The sequence below is a fragment of the Chrysemys picta genome, chromosome 1 (assembly GCF_011386835.1).
Source record: "Chrysemys picta bellii isolate R12L10 chromosome 1, ASM1138683v2, whole genome shotgun sequence".
In the NCBI taxonomy this organism is placed as follows: Eukaryota; Metazoa; Chordata; order Testudines; family Emydidae; genus Chrysemys; species Chrysemys picta.
Window position 1 is genome coordinate 121,271,653 of NC_088791.1, and position 13,719 is coordinate 121,285,371.

Here is a 13,719-nt window from a genome sequence, read left to right on the forward strand (position 1 = left end):
CGCCCCCACCCCCAGCAAGATATGAATTGCACAAACTGAGTAATGTTATAAACTTATAAATGAGTTTATTAACTACAAAAGACAGATTTTAAGTAATTATAAGGGATAGCAAATAGAACAAAACAGATTACTAAACAAATCAAACAAAACACGCAAACTAAGCTGGATTCACTAAAGAAACAGGTTACAAAATGGAATTTCTCACCCTAAATGTTGAATTAGGCAGGATGCAGACTTTCTGTAGCTCAGAGTTCCAGTTATTTCTTCTTACAGACTAGAACCCTGTCTCAGTCTGGACTCACCCCTGCCTTTCCCTTCAGGTTAGTTTCTTGTCCCTTCAGGTTTTTTCAGCAGTCCTTCTTGGGTAGGCAATGGAGGAGAGAACCCAGATCAACCCCCTTCCCAGCCCTTAAAAAGGATTTGTTGTTTTATCCCCACTCCCTACAGTGGAAAAGTACCAGCAGTGTCCAAGGGAGTATTTTTCATCAGGTGACATTATCACCTGACTTTGTAGTGTCAAATGCAGCATCCCAGGAAGCACCTCGGGAAGGTGGGAGATTAGCATCATCAGAGTTCTATTGTCCTTCTTTAATGGGTCATTCAGGAGGATTGCGTGCTGTCTGGTGGGCGTTCCTCCCAAGTACACACGCAGTTGTAATTCTACATAGTCAATATTCCTAATTTTAGATACAGAAATGATACATGCATATAAATTGGATAATCACATTCAGTAAGTTATAACCTTTCCGATGATACCTTACATGAGGCATCTTGCATAAAGTATATCTTAGTTATGCCATATTCATATCATAACCATATTTCTATGAAGAATATGGGGTGTAATGTCACACCTACCTCTCTGCCCCAATTTTTCTTTTATCCAATTGCAGGATGATCCATTCTCTGCACTGGACATTCACTTAAGTGATCACTTGATGCAGGAAGGTATCTTGAAGTTCCTCCAGGAAGACAAAAGAACACTTATACTGGTGACACATAAATTACAGTATCTGCCACATGCGGACTGGGTAAGAGGGGAGCCACCACTTGCCAGTTTGTCACATTGTAAGGACTATGGTCACCTCCATGGGGCCTTGGTGGGGATATAGTTGAAGGCAGATCTATAGTGCTTAAAAGATTGTTCTGCTAAGAGCCATCCCACCATCTGCTCTTGAAGTGGGCCTGGAGCGTCTACCCCTACATTCCACTTGTAGGTCTGAACACTGACTGGTATGGAGTAAAAAGCATTTTATTTGAACTTTACTTCCATTTAACCATGGACAAGTAATTGGCACACAGCTTATCAATCAGAGCTGCTTACGATCTTTGATTGAAATGTGCTATACAAACAATTATTCTATTGTTATTAATTATACCTTGTCCTCTTTCTTTATGTCCACAAATAACTATTTCCTATAATAGTTTCATTGTAAGATATATGTTGACAAAATAACTTTTAAAAGCTATTGATAAAATGTGCAGCCATTGGGTACAATGAACACTGAAATTAGCCCAGTTTTGAGTTAGAGCTCATTCACATTGAGATCTGCTGCATAGTCCCAAATGCAGCGATTATATCACGTTGTTGAGTAGACCTATTGATAATCCTTCTTTCTAGATCATAGCTATGAAGGATGGTTATGTGCTCAGAGAAGGGACATTGAAGGACATCCAGACCAAAGATGTTGAACTGTATGAACACTGGAAAACTCTGATGAATCGCCAAGACCAAGAATTAGAAAAGGTAATGACAGTGGGACCAGGGTGCATTGTAGCAAAGTATTGCATCTTGAATGTTGATCCATGTTTGATGGATTTAGGGTGAAATTCTCCTCTCAGGTTGATTGATGGGTAGAATTCTGCACATCAGTAGACCTCGTGGGAGGATTTTGAGTTCAGTGACTTGGTCGTCTGGGCTCTTCAAGGAGACCAGAAACACAGGCTTCTGTGTTACCTCTCTGCCTTAGTAAGAGAGAGCTTTGCTGGAGCTTAAACTGTGTCAGCTCCCTGCCATACCAGTCTGTCCACCTCACCAGCAAACTCCTCAAGGTTTGGCCAGTCTAATCCTTGCTTCGCAGGTAACATTTAGTGAACCCCAGTTCCCGAGTTCCCCAGAGATGTCTCCTTATAGTGTCCAGTGCTCTCAGTGGACTCTCACACAAATTATTAAGTCTGCTGTCTCCAAAGAGGCACTACACACACACTAACATGTTAACCCAGCTGAAGACACATTCTTCACCTTAATACACAGCACTGAGATGTTTATAATAAAAGTAAGCATACGTTTATTAATAAAGAGCATAGATTTAAGTGATACTAAGCAAGAGTAATAGAGACAGAAATGGTTACAAATAAAACGGAAGTAAAACATGCTTTCTAGAGTCTCAAATTTAACAGATTACAATACTGGTCTCAGGCAATTTCATAGCATCTTCAACCTATATGGCTGAAGGATCTGCCTTTCACAGATTTCAAGAGCGCTGCCCTCTTTTGTCCCTTAAGTGATAAAAGGTTCTCTCCCCTTCTTTTTATAGTCCACTAAACCTTTGAAATATATTCTTTTGAAGTGTATCCCCAGGTAATGTTTTCTTCCCTGCTGCTTGTGCTCCAGGAAGCTGATGCCATCCTGTCTTCCTCATTCTCCCCTCAATTTGCTTTTCTGGTGGATTCAGATGCAAATGAGCTTCCATTGTCTCTGGCATCACCTTTCTTAGACTAAAATGATGGCACTCACAGTAGGTTGGGCTCTCAAGTTAATGTAATGTTACAGGATATGGAAACTGACCAAACTACTTTGGAAAGAAAAACTCTCAGAAGAGCAATGTACCCAAGAGAATCCAAAGCACAACTGGAGGATGAGGATGAAGGTACATTATATCTTTTCACACTGGGTAGACTATAAACATGCATCATTCACATGTATCCACATTCTTAATATATTGCTAAATTTTCTTGGCAACAAGATATAAAGATGTTGATGACATTTACTCCTTTGGGCAATAAAAGTAAAAGTCCAATACTTTGACCTATTTAGAATTAGAGCTGTTGAATGGATTCTTCATGGAGTTTTGCAAACAATGTGCAGGAATAAGGATAGAGGAGAGCTAGTTAGAGATTTACTATGGAGCATTTTCTGGAGATAGTAAGAGAGAAATGGAAAAAAAGATATATTGAGAAATTCTGGGCCAGAGCCTCAGCTAGTGACGTAGCTCAATGGAAGTCATTGATGTTATGCAGTTTTACACCAGCTGAGAATCTAGCCTTCTAGCTCCAATTATGTCGCATAGTTATGAATGCCCCCACTGATTCTGCCTATTGAGATACCCCCACCATGGGCTCCTTTGACATAGCCTGTAGTTATTTGCACATCCTTTTAAAGAAGAACATTATTTTTTTTAAATTAGAGATGGAGCCTAGGCTGCTATTTTTAAATCTGGATCTGTCTAGGTATTTGTGGCCCCAACAGCCAAGTTACGTTTTTGTTTCCACAAATTTCTACATTTTTGGAGGCAGGAATCCAAATCTGAATCACGTGTAAAGTTACCTGCGGGGTTATAGGCTACTGGCAACAGGACCTATCAAGAACACTCCTGGCTGGGATGTTGGGGAGCCCCTCAGGGGAATATTCAGTTCTGGCAGCCAGTGAGATGGTGCCAGAGAGATAAAGGGATTAACTGAATGCTTCATAAACTTAGTGGAGTACTGATTTACTCCAAGGACTCTCACTGACTGGCAGAGTTATTGACTGGATTGACTATCTAATTAATAAGTTCTGTTTGTGGGGCTGTTTATGCCTGTAGACTGTTTCATCTGGCTATGCTACTTGAGGGATATAGGGTATTTTCCAAGGCTCATGATGACAGAATGACTTGGTGGTTTAGTGATACCTTCCACTGCTTTTCTCCAGAGGTTGAACATGCACTTCTTTAACATGTACAGTCTCCAGTGGTCTTGAGGGCAGAAAACCCCAGGTCTTCCCACACTTCTAGTTCTGGGATATAGCAGTAATGCCATGTCAGTAGGCCAGTCCTATAACCTGGGTACAGATATCGTCTTCCTTCAGTAAGTTAAAAAGAATAGGGATTGAAGGCCCTGCGGGAACATGACTATACATGCCAACAGAACACCAGCATCCAACAACTCCAAAATTCTTAGACAAAACACTTGGTTAAGGTGGTAAAATACATATCAATAACTTCAAGGGTAACATTTAACAGGACATTGTGCTCTAGTTCCTTGTTATCCTGGTTCTGACAGTCACTCATTGTGTGATCTTGGGAAAGTATTTAAACTCTTTGTACCTCAGCACACATGAAATTTCAACTTCAGATCAGTTAGTGACTCTCCATAATATTCAGAATTACTAAAGTACTTTGGAGACTGTCAGTTCAGGGCTGTCAAGTCAAAGGAAAGTTCTGTCAGAAGACTCCAGGTCTACGTTCCCCTCAAGTGTGCATAGTAGTACTGTGAGCTTCAATACTCTTGTTGCATCTCAGAGTTAAATCTCCACAATGCAATATTTTCACAGCAGCATATTGTGATACATAAGCATGTTACAACAGAGCACAACTGTCACCTTATGTTGCAATGTGATGTGGTTACACATGATAGTGTCCTCTTCTATGAAGATAAAGCTTATAGTGATTGCAGGTAACCAGGGCCGGCTCCAGGTTTTCTGCCGCCCCAATCGGGGAGAAAAAAAAAAAAAAAGCCGCAGCAGCGCGATCGCGCCGCTCCACTCCGAGAGGGACTGAGGGACCCGCTGCCAAATTGCCACCAAAGACCCAGACATGCCGCCCCAGTAGCAGCTGGAGTGCTGCCCCTTGGTATTGGCCACCCCAAGCACCTGCTTTTTTAGCTGGTGCCTGGCGCCGGCCCTGCAGGTAATGTTAAGGCAGAGCCTTGCTAAGCAACACGAGACAACTCTTCTATATGGAATGCTTGGCAAAGTTGTCTGTAGCTTCTCAAACAACCCATAAGAGCCTCACTCCCGATCTGATAATGTAAAGACAAGCTGAACATACCAGAAAAGCTTTTGGAAATCCTAAAACTAGTCTGATCTCTATGAATGCATTCCATACTGAAGATATGAGTTACTGAGGGCATGTCTACACTTATCATGGATCGACACTTGATCCAGCGGGGGTCAATTTAGCAAGAGTAGTGAAGAGCCACTAAATCGACCACAGATCACTCTTCTGTTGACTCCAGCACTCCACCGAAACGAGAAATGTAAGGTAAGTCAACAGGAGAGTTTCTCCTGTAGTCCCAGTGCGGTGTAGATACCACAGTAAGTTGACCTAGGCTACATTGACTCCAGCTATGTGAATAACATAGTTCATCCTGCCCTTAAGGATTATTAACAAAACTAGAGCTGGTCAACTAAAGGGAAGGAAAAATCATGATTTTGTGAAGGCCTTTCCCCTTTTCTAATTTTCAAAAATTCAAAAAATGTTAACAAGCTGTAGAGCTGGTGGAAGAAAAGAAGGAAAAGTAATAAAACATATCAAAAAGTGTTGCTGTTTTCTAATTAAAAATGTCAAATTATCACCCAATTGTCAACATTCAAAAAATGTCAACCATCTCAAGTCAAAACGTGAATGATTGTCAGTGTGGTACTGAATAAAATCTAACTGATTTGGTCAAATCTCTGAATTACAGAGGAAGAAGAGGAGGAAGATGATGATGATAACATGTCAACAGTAATGCGGCTTAGAACAAAGATGCCGTGGAGAACTTGCTGGAGATATCTTACCTCTGGAGGATTTTTCTTACTGTTTCTGATGATTTTCTCCAAGCTCTTGAAACACTCAGTCATTGTAGCCATAGATTACTGGCTGGCAAGATGGACATCCATGGAGAATAAAACCGGGGATTCCATAGAACGTAATCGTGAAAACAAGGTTGGCCATAACTTAAAGCTTGTCAGACAAAAATGTTCTCAAATAATTGAAAAATAACCCTCTGTTAACCTAGTAACCAGTTAGATTGGGAATGTAGCTAATATAGGTACTATAACATCAATTGTTAAATAAGATGGGTGAAATGGTTAATCTAATTTAAAAAACAATCTAAACCTTAATCCAAAGGTCAAACTGAAACTAAAACTTGTTTGAGGTTAGAAGAACTTTGGGCCCAAATTTTCAACAATTGGAGCCTAATATGCCCCTATATCCACATTTAGCAACCTAAATTAATACCCAGATTTTCAAAAGTGCTGATCACCCAGCAGTTTCCATTAATGCTAACAGAGAAATTAACCCAAAGTTTTGCCATTTAAATAGGATCTGGCAGTGGTTCGGGTTGGAGAAGTATCCCAAAGTTCAGATGCTTATGAAAACGTAGTAAAAGTTTTCTCATGAGATTTCCAGTACCTCTCATATCCAGCCAGAATCCAGAGGGCAGATCCTTAGCTGGTCTAAGTTATTATAGCCCCATGAGACCATCTAAGGAGCTGCCCCTCTGATTTTCAGTGGAGCTTGAAATTAACATTGTTTTTTTTCTTTCTGAAGTTATCCAAACTTAATTCCTGAAACGTTCTGTTCTACTTGAGTCTGAGTTTGGGGACCTTTGCATTTATCCAAACTAGTTCACCTGTCTAATTCACAAGCCTTGGGCCCAGTCCTGCAAAGTGCTGACCATCCTCAGCTCAAGACCTTGCAGCATACTCACCTTTAGTAGCTGCAGTGAACTTGATTCATTATGCCTCTTCCTGAGACAAATTAGGCCCCCAAATTAATCTCCAGTCTAAAAATCTGCTGCACCCAAATATAGTGAATTGCAGGATTGGGGCCATAGGTTGAAAACTCCTTTTATAATGTAAAAAAAAAAATCATGTTAATTTAAACATGCAGCACATGTCCTGTTCTTATTGAAGTCTTTTGGAGTCTGACACACCAGCTGGTCAGTGCTGTTAGCTCTGAAGAACATTGCCTTGGGTGTTTCCAAGGTTAATGTTTTTCTCCTTTTATTAGTCTCATCATGTCGCCGTGTTCAGCACGCTTTGTGGAGCAGGGATCTTCCTTTGCCTCGTCACATCCCTGACCGTGGAGTGGATGGGCCTCACAGCTGCCAAGAACCTTCACCACAATCTCCTCAATAAGATCATCCTCGGACCAATCAGGTACAGCAAGAGTGATTTTTCCTGCTGAAAGGTCAATTACCAACGAACACCTGCTGTGTAACACAGTGGCTAGTGCTGAGAAGAGCATGGCTCATTCCCCTATGGCCCTCAAGTCCTGTAGAATCTGAAAGTGCCAGCTGAGATGCTCAGGAAATTACCCTCTTTCAGGCTGGAAAACATACAATTTCAGATTCCGCCTGCTTTTCATACCCAGTGGTTTTCATCTGAAAGTAATTTCAAGGTATAAAGTTTTCAGACGGTTTGAAATTCATCAAGAGGTTTTGGGGCCACAGAAGGTTCCCAGTGCAGTGGAAATGCACAGAGGTGGAAGTGTGGGGGGGACACCACATTTCTTATCCTCCAAAGAGACAGGTTCTGCATGAACTTGATATAGCCCAGCACAGAGTGGGAGTGTGGAGTGGGTTGGCCCAGGGAGAGATTGTATGCATGCAGTGACTGCAGTTCCCAAATGAAGGGTGAATAGGTAACATGCTGTCCTGTCCAGCCCAGGAGTTGGAACCTTAGCCCAGGACAGCAGGGTGGACTTTACAATGAATCTTTCACGTTGAGGGAGCCAGAGGATGGATAGAGGAGTTGAGAGAAGGGAGCTGACAGTTTTTCAGGGGGCTGTGGGAGAGGAGACCTAAAAGTTTGGGGTTAAAATAAGATTTAGATGGCATTCCAAATGCAAGTATAAGACTAAATGATAGTTTTCATGTTTACTAACTGGTTCTAGGGGACTGGTTGCCGACCCCTGGTCTAACATTTGGCACGCGGCTCGCCAGGGTAAGCACCCTGGCGGGCCGGGCCAGTTTATTTACCTGCTGACGTGACAGGTTCATCCGATTGCGACCCCCACTGGCTGCGGTTTGCCGTCCTGGGCCAATGGGGGCAGCGGGAAGCCACGGCCCGTAGATCCCTCGCCCGTGCCGCTTCTCGCCACCCCATTGGCCCGGGACAGCGAACCACGGCGAGTGGGGGCCGCGATCGGCCGAACCTGCCACGTCAGCAGGTAAATAAACTGGCCCGGCCCGCCAGGGTGCTTACCCTGGCGAGCCACGTGCCAAAAGTCGCCGACCCCTGGGTTAGACAGTAGCCCTAAATTCTGACTGATGTTGATATTTCATCCAGAATCAGACTCTCTCTTCACATAGTTTTTTGCTTCTGTTTTGTTCAATAGATTCTTTGACACAACTCCCCTGGGCCTAATTCTAAATCGCTTCTCTGCTGATACGAATATCATTGACCAGGTGAGCACATCGGTCCATTTATTCCATAATGTCTTGCCCAATTAATGCCACCATTTTGGAGAAGAAATACACCTTTTGTTAACAGGGAGCCATATAGGTTGTCACTTTTATATACAGAACAAATGGTGTGGAAAAACTATGAACTGAAAAAGAGCTTCCAGGCAAAACACCTTTTATGGAGATTATTATCATTGAGCTCACCAAGACTCAAGTATAGTCAGGGATACAAAGATAGAGTTACTGGAAAACTCCCCTGGTTCTTTAGAATTACAGGTTCACATGTTAAGTATACTATATTAGGAAGGAGTTGTATTTAAGTAAATTAGGAACAAAAGAAATCCTAGCAATGATGTAGTTCCATTACTAGTTGGAGGTGGTAAAATTGTTAATAATGATGCAGAAAAGGAAGAAGTGTTCAGTCAGTACTTCTGTTCTGTATTTGGAAAGAAGGATTCATATCACATGAGGCTGATTAACTACTTTCCAGCCCACTGCTAACTAAACAACATATACTAGACATAAACATTTTACAATCTGCAGCCCCAAATAATTTGCACTCAAGAGTCCTAAAAGAGCTGGCTGAAGGGATTTCTAGTCTGATTATATTAATTTAAATAAATTTTGGAATACCAAGGGAATTCCAGAAGAATGGAATACTGCTAATTTTTTGCTAATATTCAAAAAGGGCTAGCAGCACGACTTGGGTAACTATAGGCTGGTTAGCCTGACATTAGTGTTGGACAAAATAATGGAAAAACTGATAGGGTTGACAAGCAGTGCTTAAATTCTCAGAGATTATTTCCTGGAGTTCTCCTCCCTCCCTCCCCAACCCCCCCGCCCTGATTCGGGGCTCCAGGCTTCAGCTGCAGGATGTCTAAGGTCTTTAGCCCCGCAAGGGGTGGGGTGCTGGGGCTCAGGGACTTCAGCCCCATGCTGGGAGGGAAGCGCCAGGGCTCGGGCTTCTGCCCTGAGGCAGGCACCAGGGTTTCCACAGGTTTGAAAATGTTTACCAGAGCTCCGCTCCAGTGGGCTCCGGCTGAATTTAAGCCCTGGATTCAAGTGATAAAGAATTAAAAGATAGGAATATAATTAATGCCACTTAATAAGGTTTGACGGAAAATAGTTCTTGTCTAGCAAAGCTGATTTCATTCTTTAATGTGATTAGAAGTTTGGTTTATAAAAGTAACTGCACAGATGCAATAGACTTTTGTAAGGCATTTGACTGAGTACTACACGACATTCTGCTTAAAGATTAGCACTACACAATATCTATAAAGTTCACATTAAATGTTTGAAGAACTGGTTAACTGACATCTCAAAAAGTAGCCATTGTTGGAGTACAGGTGCTGTAACTAGGGGTGCTGGGGGTGTTGCTGCACCCCTTGGTTTGAAGGGGTTTCCATTATATACAGGGTTTACAGTTTGGCTCAATGGCTCTCAGCATCCCCATGATACAAATTTTTCCAGCACCCCTGCAATGGGGAATCATCGCTGAATAGGGCTGGTTGTAGTGGGGTTCTACAGAGATTAATATGAGGCCCAACACTACTGACCATTTTCCTCAAGGATATAGAAGTAACTATAAAAACGATGATGATGAAATTTCAAATGACACAAAGATTGGCAGAGTGGTAAATAATGAGAACAGGGCAGTCACAGAGTGATTCTGGTCACTTGGTAAACTGGGCCCATTCAAACAATGCTTTTTAATACAAGAAATGCAAAGTTATATATCTAGGATCAAGGAATGCAGTCCCTGCCTGCAGAATGAGGAACTGTATCCTGTAAAGCAATGATTCTGGAAAGGATATAGAGGACTTAGTGGATAAGCAACTCAACGTGAGCTGCCAATGTGATTCTGTGGCAAAAACGGCTAATGCGATATTTGGATGAATAAATAGGAGAGAAGTGAGAAGGAAGGAGTGGGGAGGTGATTTTGCTTCTGTGTATGGCAATGGTGAGCAACACTGTAATACTAGCAGAGAAGGGCACAAAAAGAACGAAAGGCTGGAAGCTGAAGCCAGACAAATTCAAACGAGAGATTAGGCACAAGTTTTTAACAGTGAAAGTTATTAACCGTTGAAATAATCTAATAAGGAAAGTGATGGATTCTCCATCTCTTGGTGTTTCAAATCAAGACTGGATGCCTTCTGGAAGTTATGTGTTAGCCAAACTCAAATCATTGGGCTCAATACAGGGGTAACGATGAAATTTAATGGCCTGTGATATACAGAAGGTCAGACTAGACCAGGGGTCTCAAACTCAAATGACCACGAGGGCCACATGAGGACTAGTACATAGGCCCAAGGGCCACATTACTGACACCTCCCCCCGCCGCCCTCAGCTCCACGCCTTCCATGAGGCCCCGTCCCTGCCCTGCCTCTTCCCACCCCTTCCCTGCCCCCATTTCAACCCCTTCCCCAAAATCCCCGCCCCAATTCTGCCCCCTCCCTGCCCCCAGGGGGGGCAGGAGGGGTGTGGGGTGTGGCGGGGGGCTCAGGGTAGGGGGTTGGGATGCGGGGTGTGGCAGGTGGCTCAAGGCAGGGGGTTCGGCTGCAGGAGGGGTCGGGGGGCGGGCTCTGGCCCAGCGCGCACTGGGGGCAGGGCAGGCTCCCTGCCTGCCTACCCGCCCTGCCCCCGCGCCACTCCGGGAAGCGGCCAGAACATGGGGAAGGGGGGGCACTGGCATCTGTGTGTTGCTCTTGTTTCAGGCACCATCCCCAGCAGCTACCATTGGCCGGAGCCACTCAAGGTAAACGCTGGGGGGGGGGGGCACAAGGAGCTCGTGGGCCACAGAAAATAACACCGCAGGCTGCGTGTTTGAGACCCCTGGACTAGACCTAATGGTACCTTCTGCCCTTAAACTCTATGAATCTATGTAAAGTTATAGTGTATAATAGTGAACTAAGCACAAATTTCAACAGAAGAGTTGTTTGCAACGCTTCCACTACTTCTGAGAACCAAGATGCTTGGATGATAGGTGTTTGTGAATGCTTTATCTAGAGGCCTATGTACAAAGGAGAGTGATTGCAGGGCTCTCAGAACAGGACACCATATATGGGACAATAGGGAACTCGAGCTCTGCTAAGTTATTTGAGATCTCACAGAGAAGATTCCCTTTCTTGTCTCATAATGAGGGGAAAAGACTGCCTGTTTCTCCTTGATCCTTGGAGATGCTGAGCATCAGCAAGTCCCAGTGGCCCTAATTCTGGCCTCCACTGAAGCCCCTGTACACTGGCTCTGGGCTTATAGAAACAGAAAAGCCCTTGGGGAGACTTAAAGGGGATTCCCAGTGGTGAAGGGCCAGCAGAATGACCATAGACCAGCCTGTCTCATCACCCCACGCATGGAGGGTATATAGTTGCCATATTCCTGAGGTGTATCTAATACATTTTTTTTTTTTTTTTGGAATAGCACATTCCCCCTACTCTGGAGTCTCTCACCCGGTCCACTTTGCTCTGTCTGTCGGCTATCGGAATGATCTCGTATGCCACTCCGTGGTTCCTTGTTGCTCTTGTACCCCTTGGGGTAGCATTTTATTTCATCCAGAAATACTTCAGAGTGGCTTCCAAGTAGGTATTAGAAAGCTGCCATGTACATTTCTTGTAAAACCCCTGTATTTATGGTTTATCCTAGAATATAACTAGAACTAGTCAAGAACGGAAAATTTATTTAGTAAATTCCACTGATAATTTTTTCTGTTTTTCATTGAAATGTTTGAAATTTTTCAACCTGTGATAGAGATGATTGAAAAATGGAAAAACTTTCCACAGAAAACCTTGTCCACTTTTCAACAACATTTCAGAAAATGCTGACTGTCCCTAAAGATTATGCTTTTTGAGAATTTCTTAAAATTACACTTGCTTGGAGAATTGAATTGCTCAGGAGATAATAAAATGTGAAACTTTTTCACACTAGGGTCATTGCTTCAATTCTAGACTACGACCCCATTTTAGGAAAACATTCTTACTCAAGAAAACACTTTAATTTGAAGCATGTGCTTCGGTAGTTTCCCGAATCAGGGCTCAGGTGCTTGGTTGGTTGTCTTACTCTATTTCTTAGTGGCTAGATATCTGTCACAAAAACCATAATCACAGATTGGTTCCAACCCTTGATGTCAGTCATAGCAAAATGGCCAACGGCTGAACAGAAGTGAAGCCTTAAACACGCTTCCATCCTCGGAGACTGTCACTTCAGTCAAGATTTATGCACCTCAGTGGGGCAGTGTAGGGGGAAGTTTGAACTGTCACTGTGCATACCGTACCTGTTCTGTTGATAATCACAGGCATTTCAGCTTGAGAGCTGGAACAGTCTCTTTCAATGGCAAAACACTCTTATTGACATAATTTAGAGCCAATAGCCCCCGCTAAAATTAGTGGAGCAGGACAGGGCCTCAAAATTATCCACAACAAAAACTGATAATAACTTTGATGAATTGTAACCTATTTTCTTCAGCTTTAGGCAGCACGTGAGTTTTCAAGGAGAGTTATCAATATGAAAATGTTGATAGCAAATGTTTGAATCAGGGTAAATTTATAATGATCTGTAATTCAAAAGCAATTTGATGAATTTCCATTACACACTGCAGAAACATTCTCCTTCCCCTACCAATTTTCCAAACCAAAGTTGTAAAGGGTACTAAAATAGGTATTGTGGAGACAGTGTGGTCTAGAGGGTAGTGCACTTGACTGGGTGACAGGAGATCTGGCTTCCATTCCTAACTCACTGACCTGCTGTGTGAGTGTGAAGTAGTCTCTTGAGCTCTCTGTGCCCATTTTTCCCTTTGTCTGTTGTATCTTATTTAAACTCTGTCACTCACTGTGTGTTTGTACCAGGCCCCCATAATAATTTATAATGGAACTTGATTGCAACCTTAGCTACAGAGAGGCTACTGCTTTTCCTTGATATGCCCAGCCTCTTTAAAGATTCCAATACATTCAAATGGCATTCTTAACTAAGAATCACAAGCAAATTAGTGGTAATAGTGGTTTCAAATTAATATATAACATTGTAGTATAGAAAGATATGACTCGGCCATTCCTACCTCAAAAAAATAAAGCAATGGATTAAGTGGGATGGTGCATGTCCAATTCAAAGCTATGGTTTCTTCTCATAGTCTTATACAAGGGAGCAAAACCACATGCTGGCCCAGATTTTCAATATTGAGTGCACCCAATTTTCCCACATGCACTACTGGTTCCTGTGCACAAGCGGGGGAGATGTTACACACACTATGTGCCCGAGTCTCTTGACCCACACGTATTCACTGGGCATTGCAGGTGCAGATGGTGGCATCCACGTAACTATACATTCTTTTTCGTGCACACTTCTGAAACTTTGGGTCAG

At 42.9% G+C, this 13,719-nt stretch overlaps 1 protein-coding gene across 9 annotated transcripts in view; it reads left to right on the plus strand.

Annotated features, from left to right (window-relative positions):
- ABCC9 (ATP binding cassette subfamily C member 9) overlaps window positions 1-13,719 on the plus strand; it is a 122,074-nt gene that overhangs the window by 77,893 nt on the left and 30,462 nt on the right. For all 9 annotated transcript variants that reach the window (XR_010592909.1, XR_010592910.1, XR_006174092.2 and 6 more), the window contains 7 exons: window positions 891-1,028; window positions 1,619-1,744; window positions 2,771-2,867; window positions 5,662-5,903; window positions 6,975-7,123; window positions 8,304-8,373; window positions 11,788-11,945. Coding sequence is in view for 6 of the 9 variants with exons in the window: in XM_008165722.4 (XP_008163944.2) it covers window positions 891-1,028; window positions 1,619-1,744; window positions 2,771-2,867; window positions 5,662-5,903; window positions 6,975-7,123; window positions 8,304-8,373; window positions 11,788-11,945 (980 nt within the window). In the remaining 3 variants the exon portion in view is untranslated. The remainder of the gene's footprint in view (window positions 1-890; window positions 1,029-1,618; window positions 1,745-2,770; window positions 2,868-5,661; window positions 5,904-6,974; window positions 7,124-8,303; window positions 8,374-11,787; window positions 11,946-13,719) is intronic.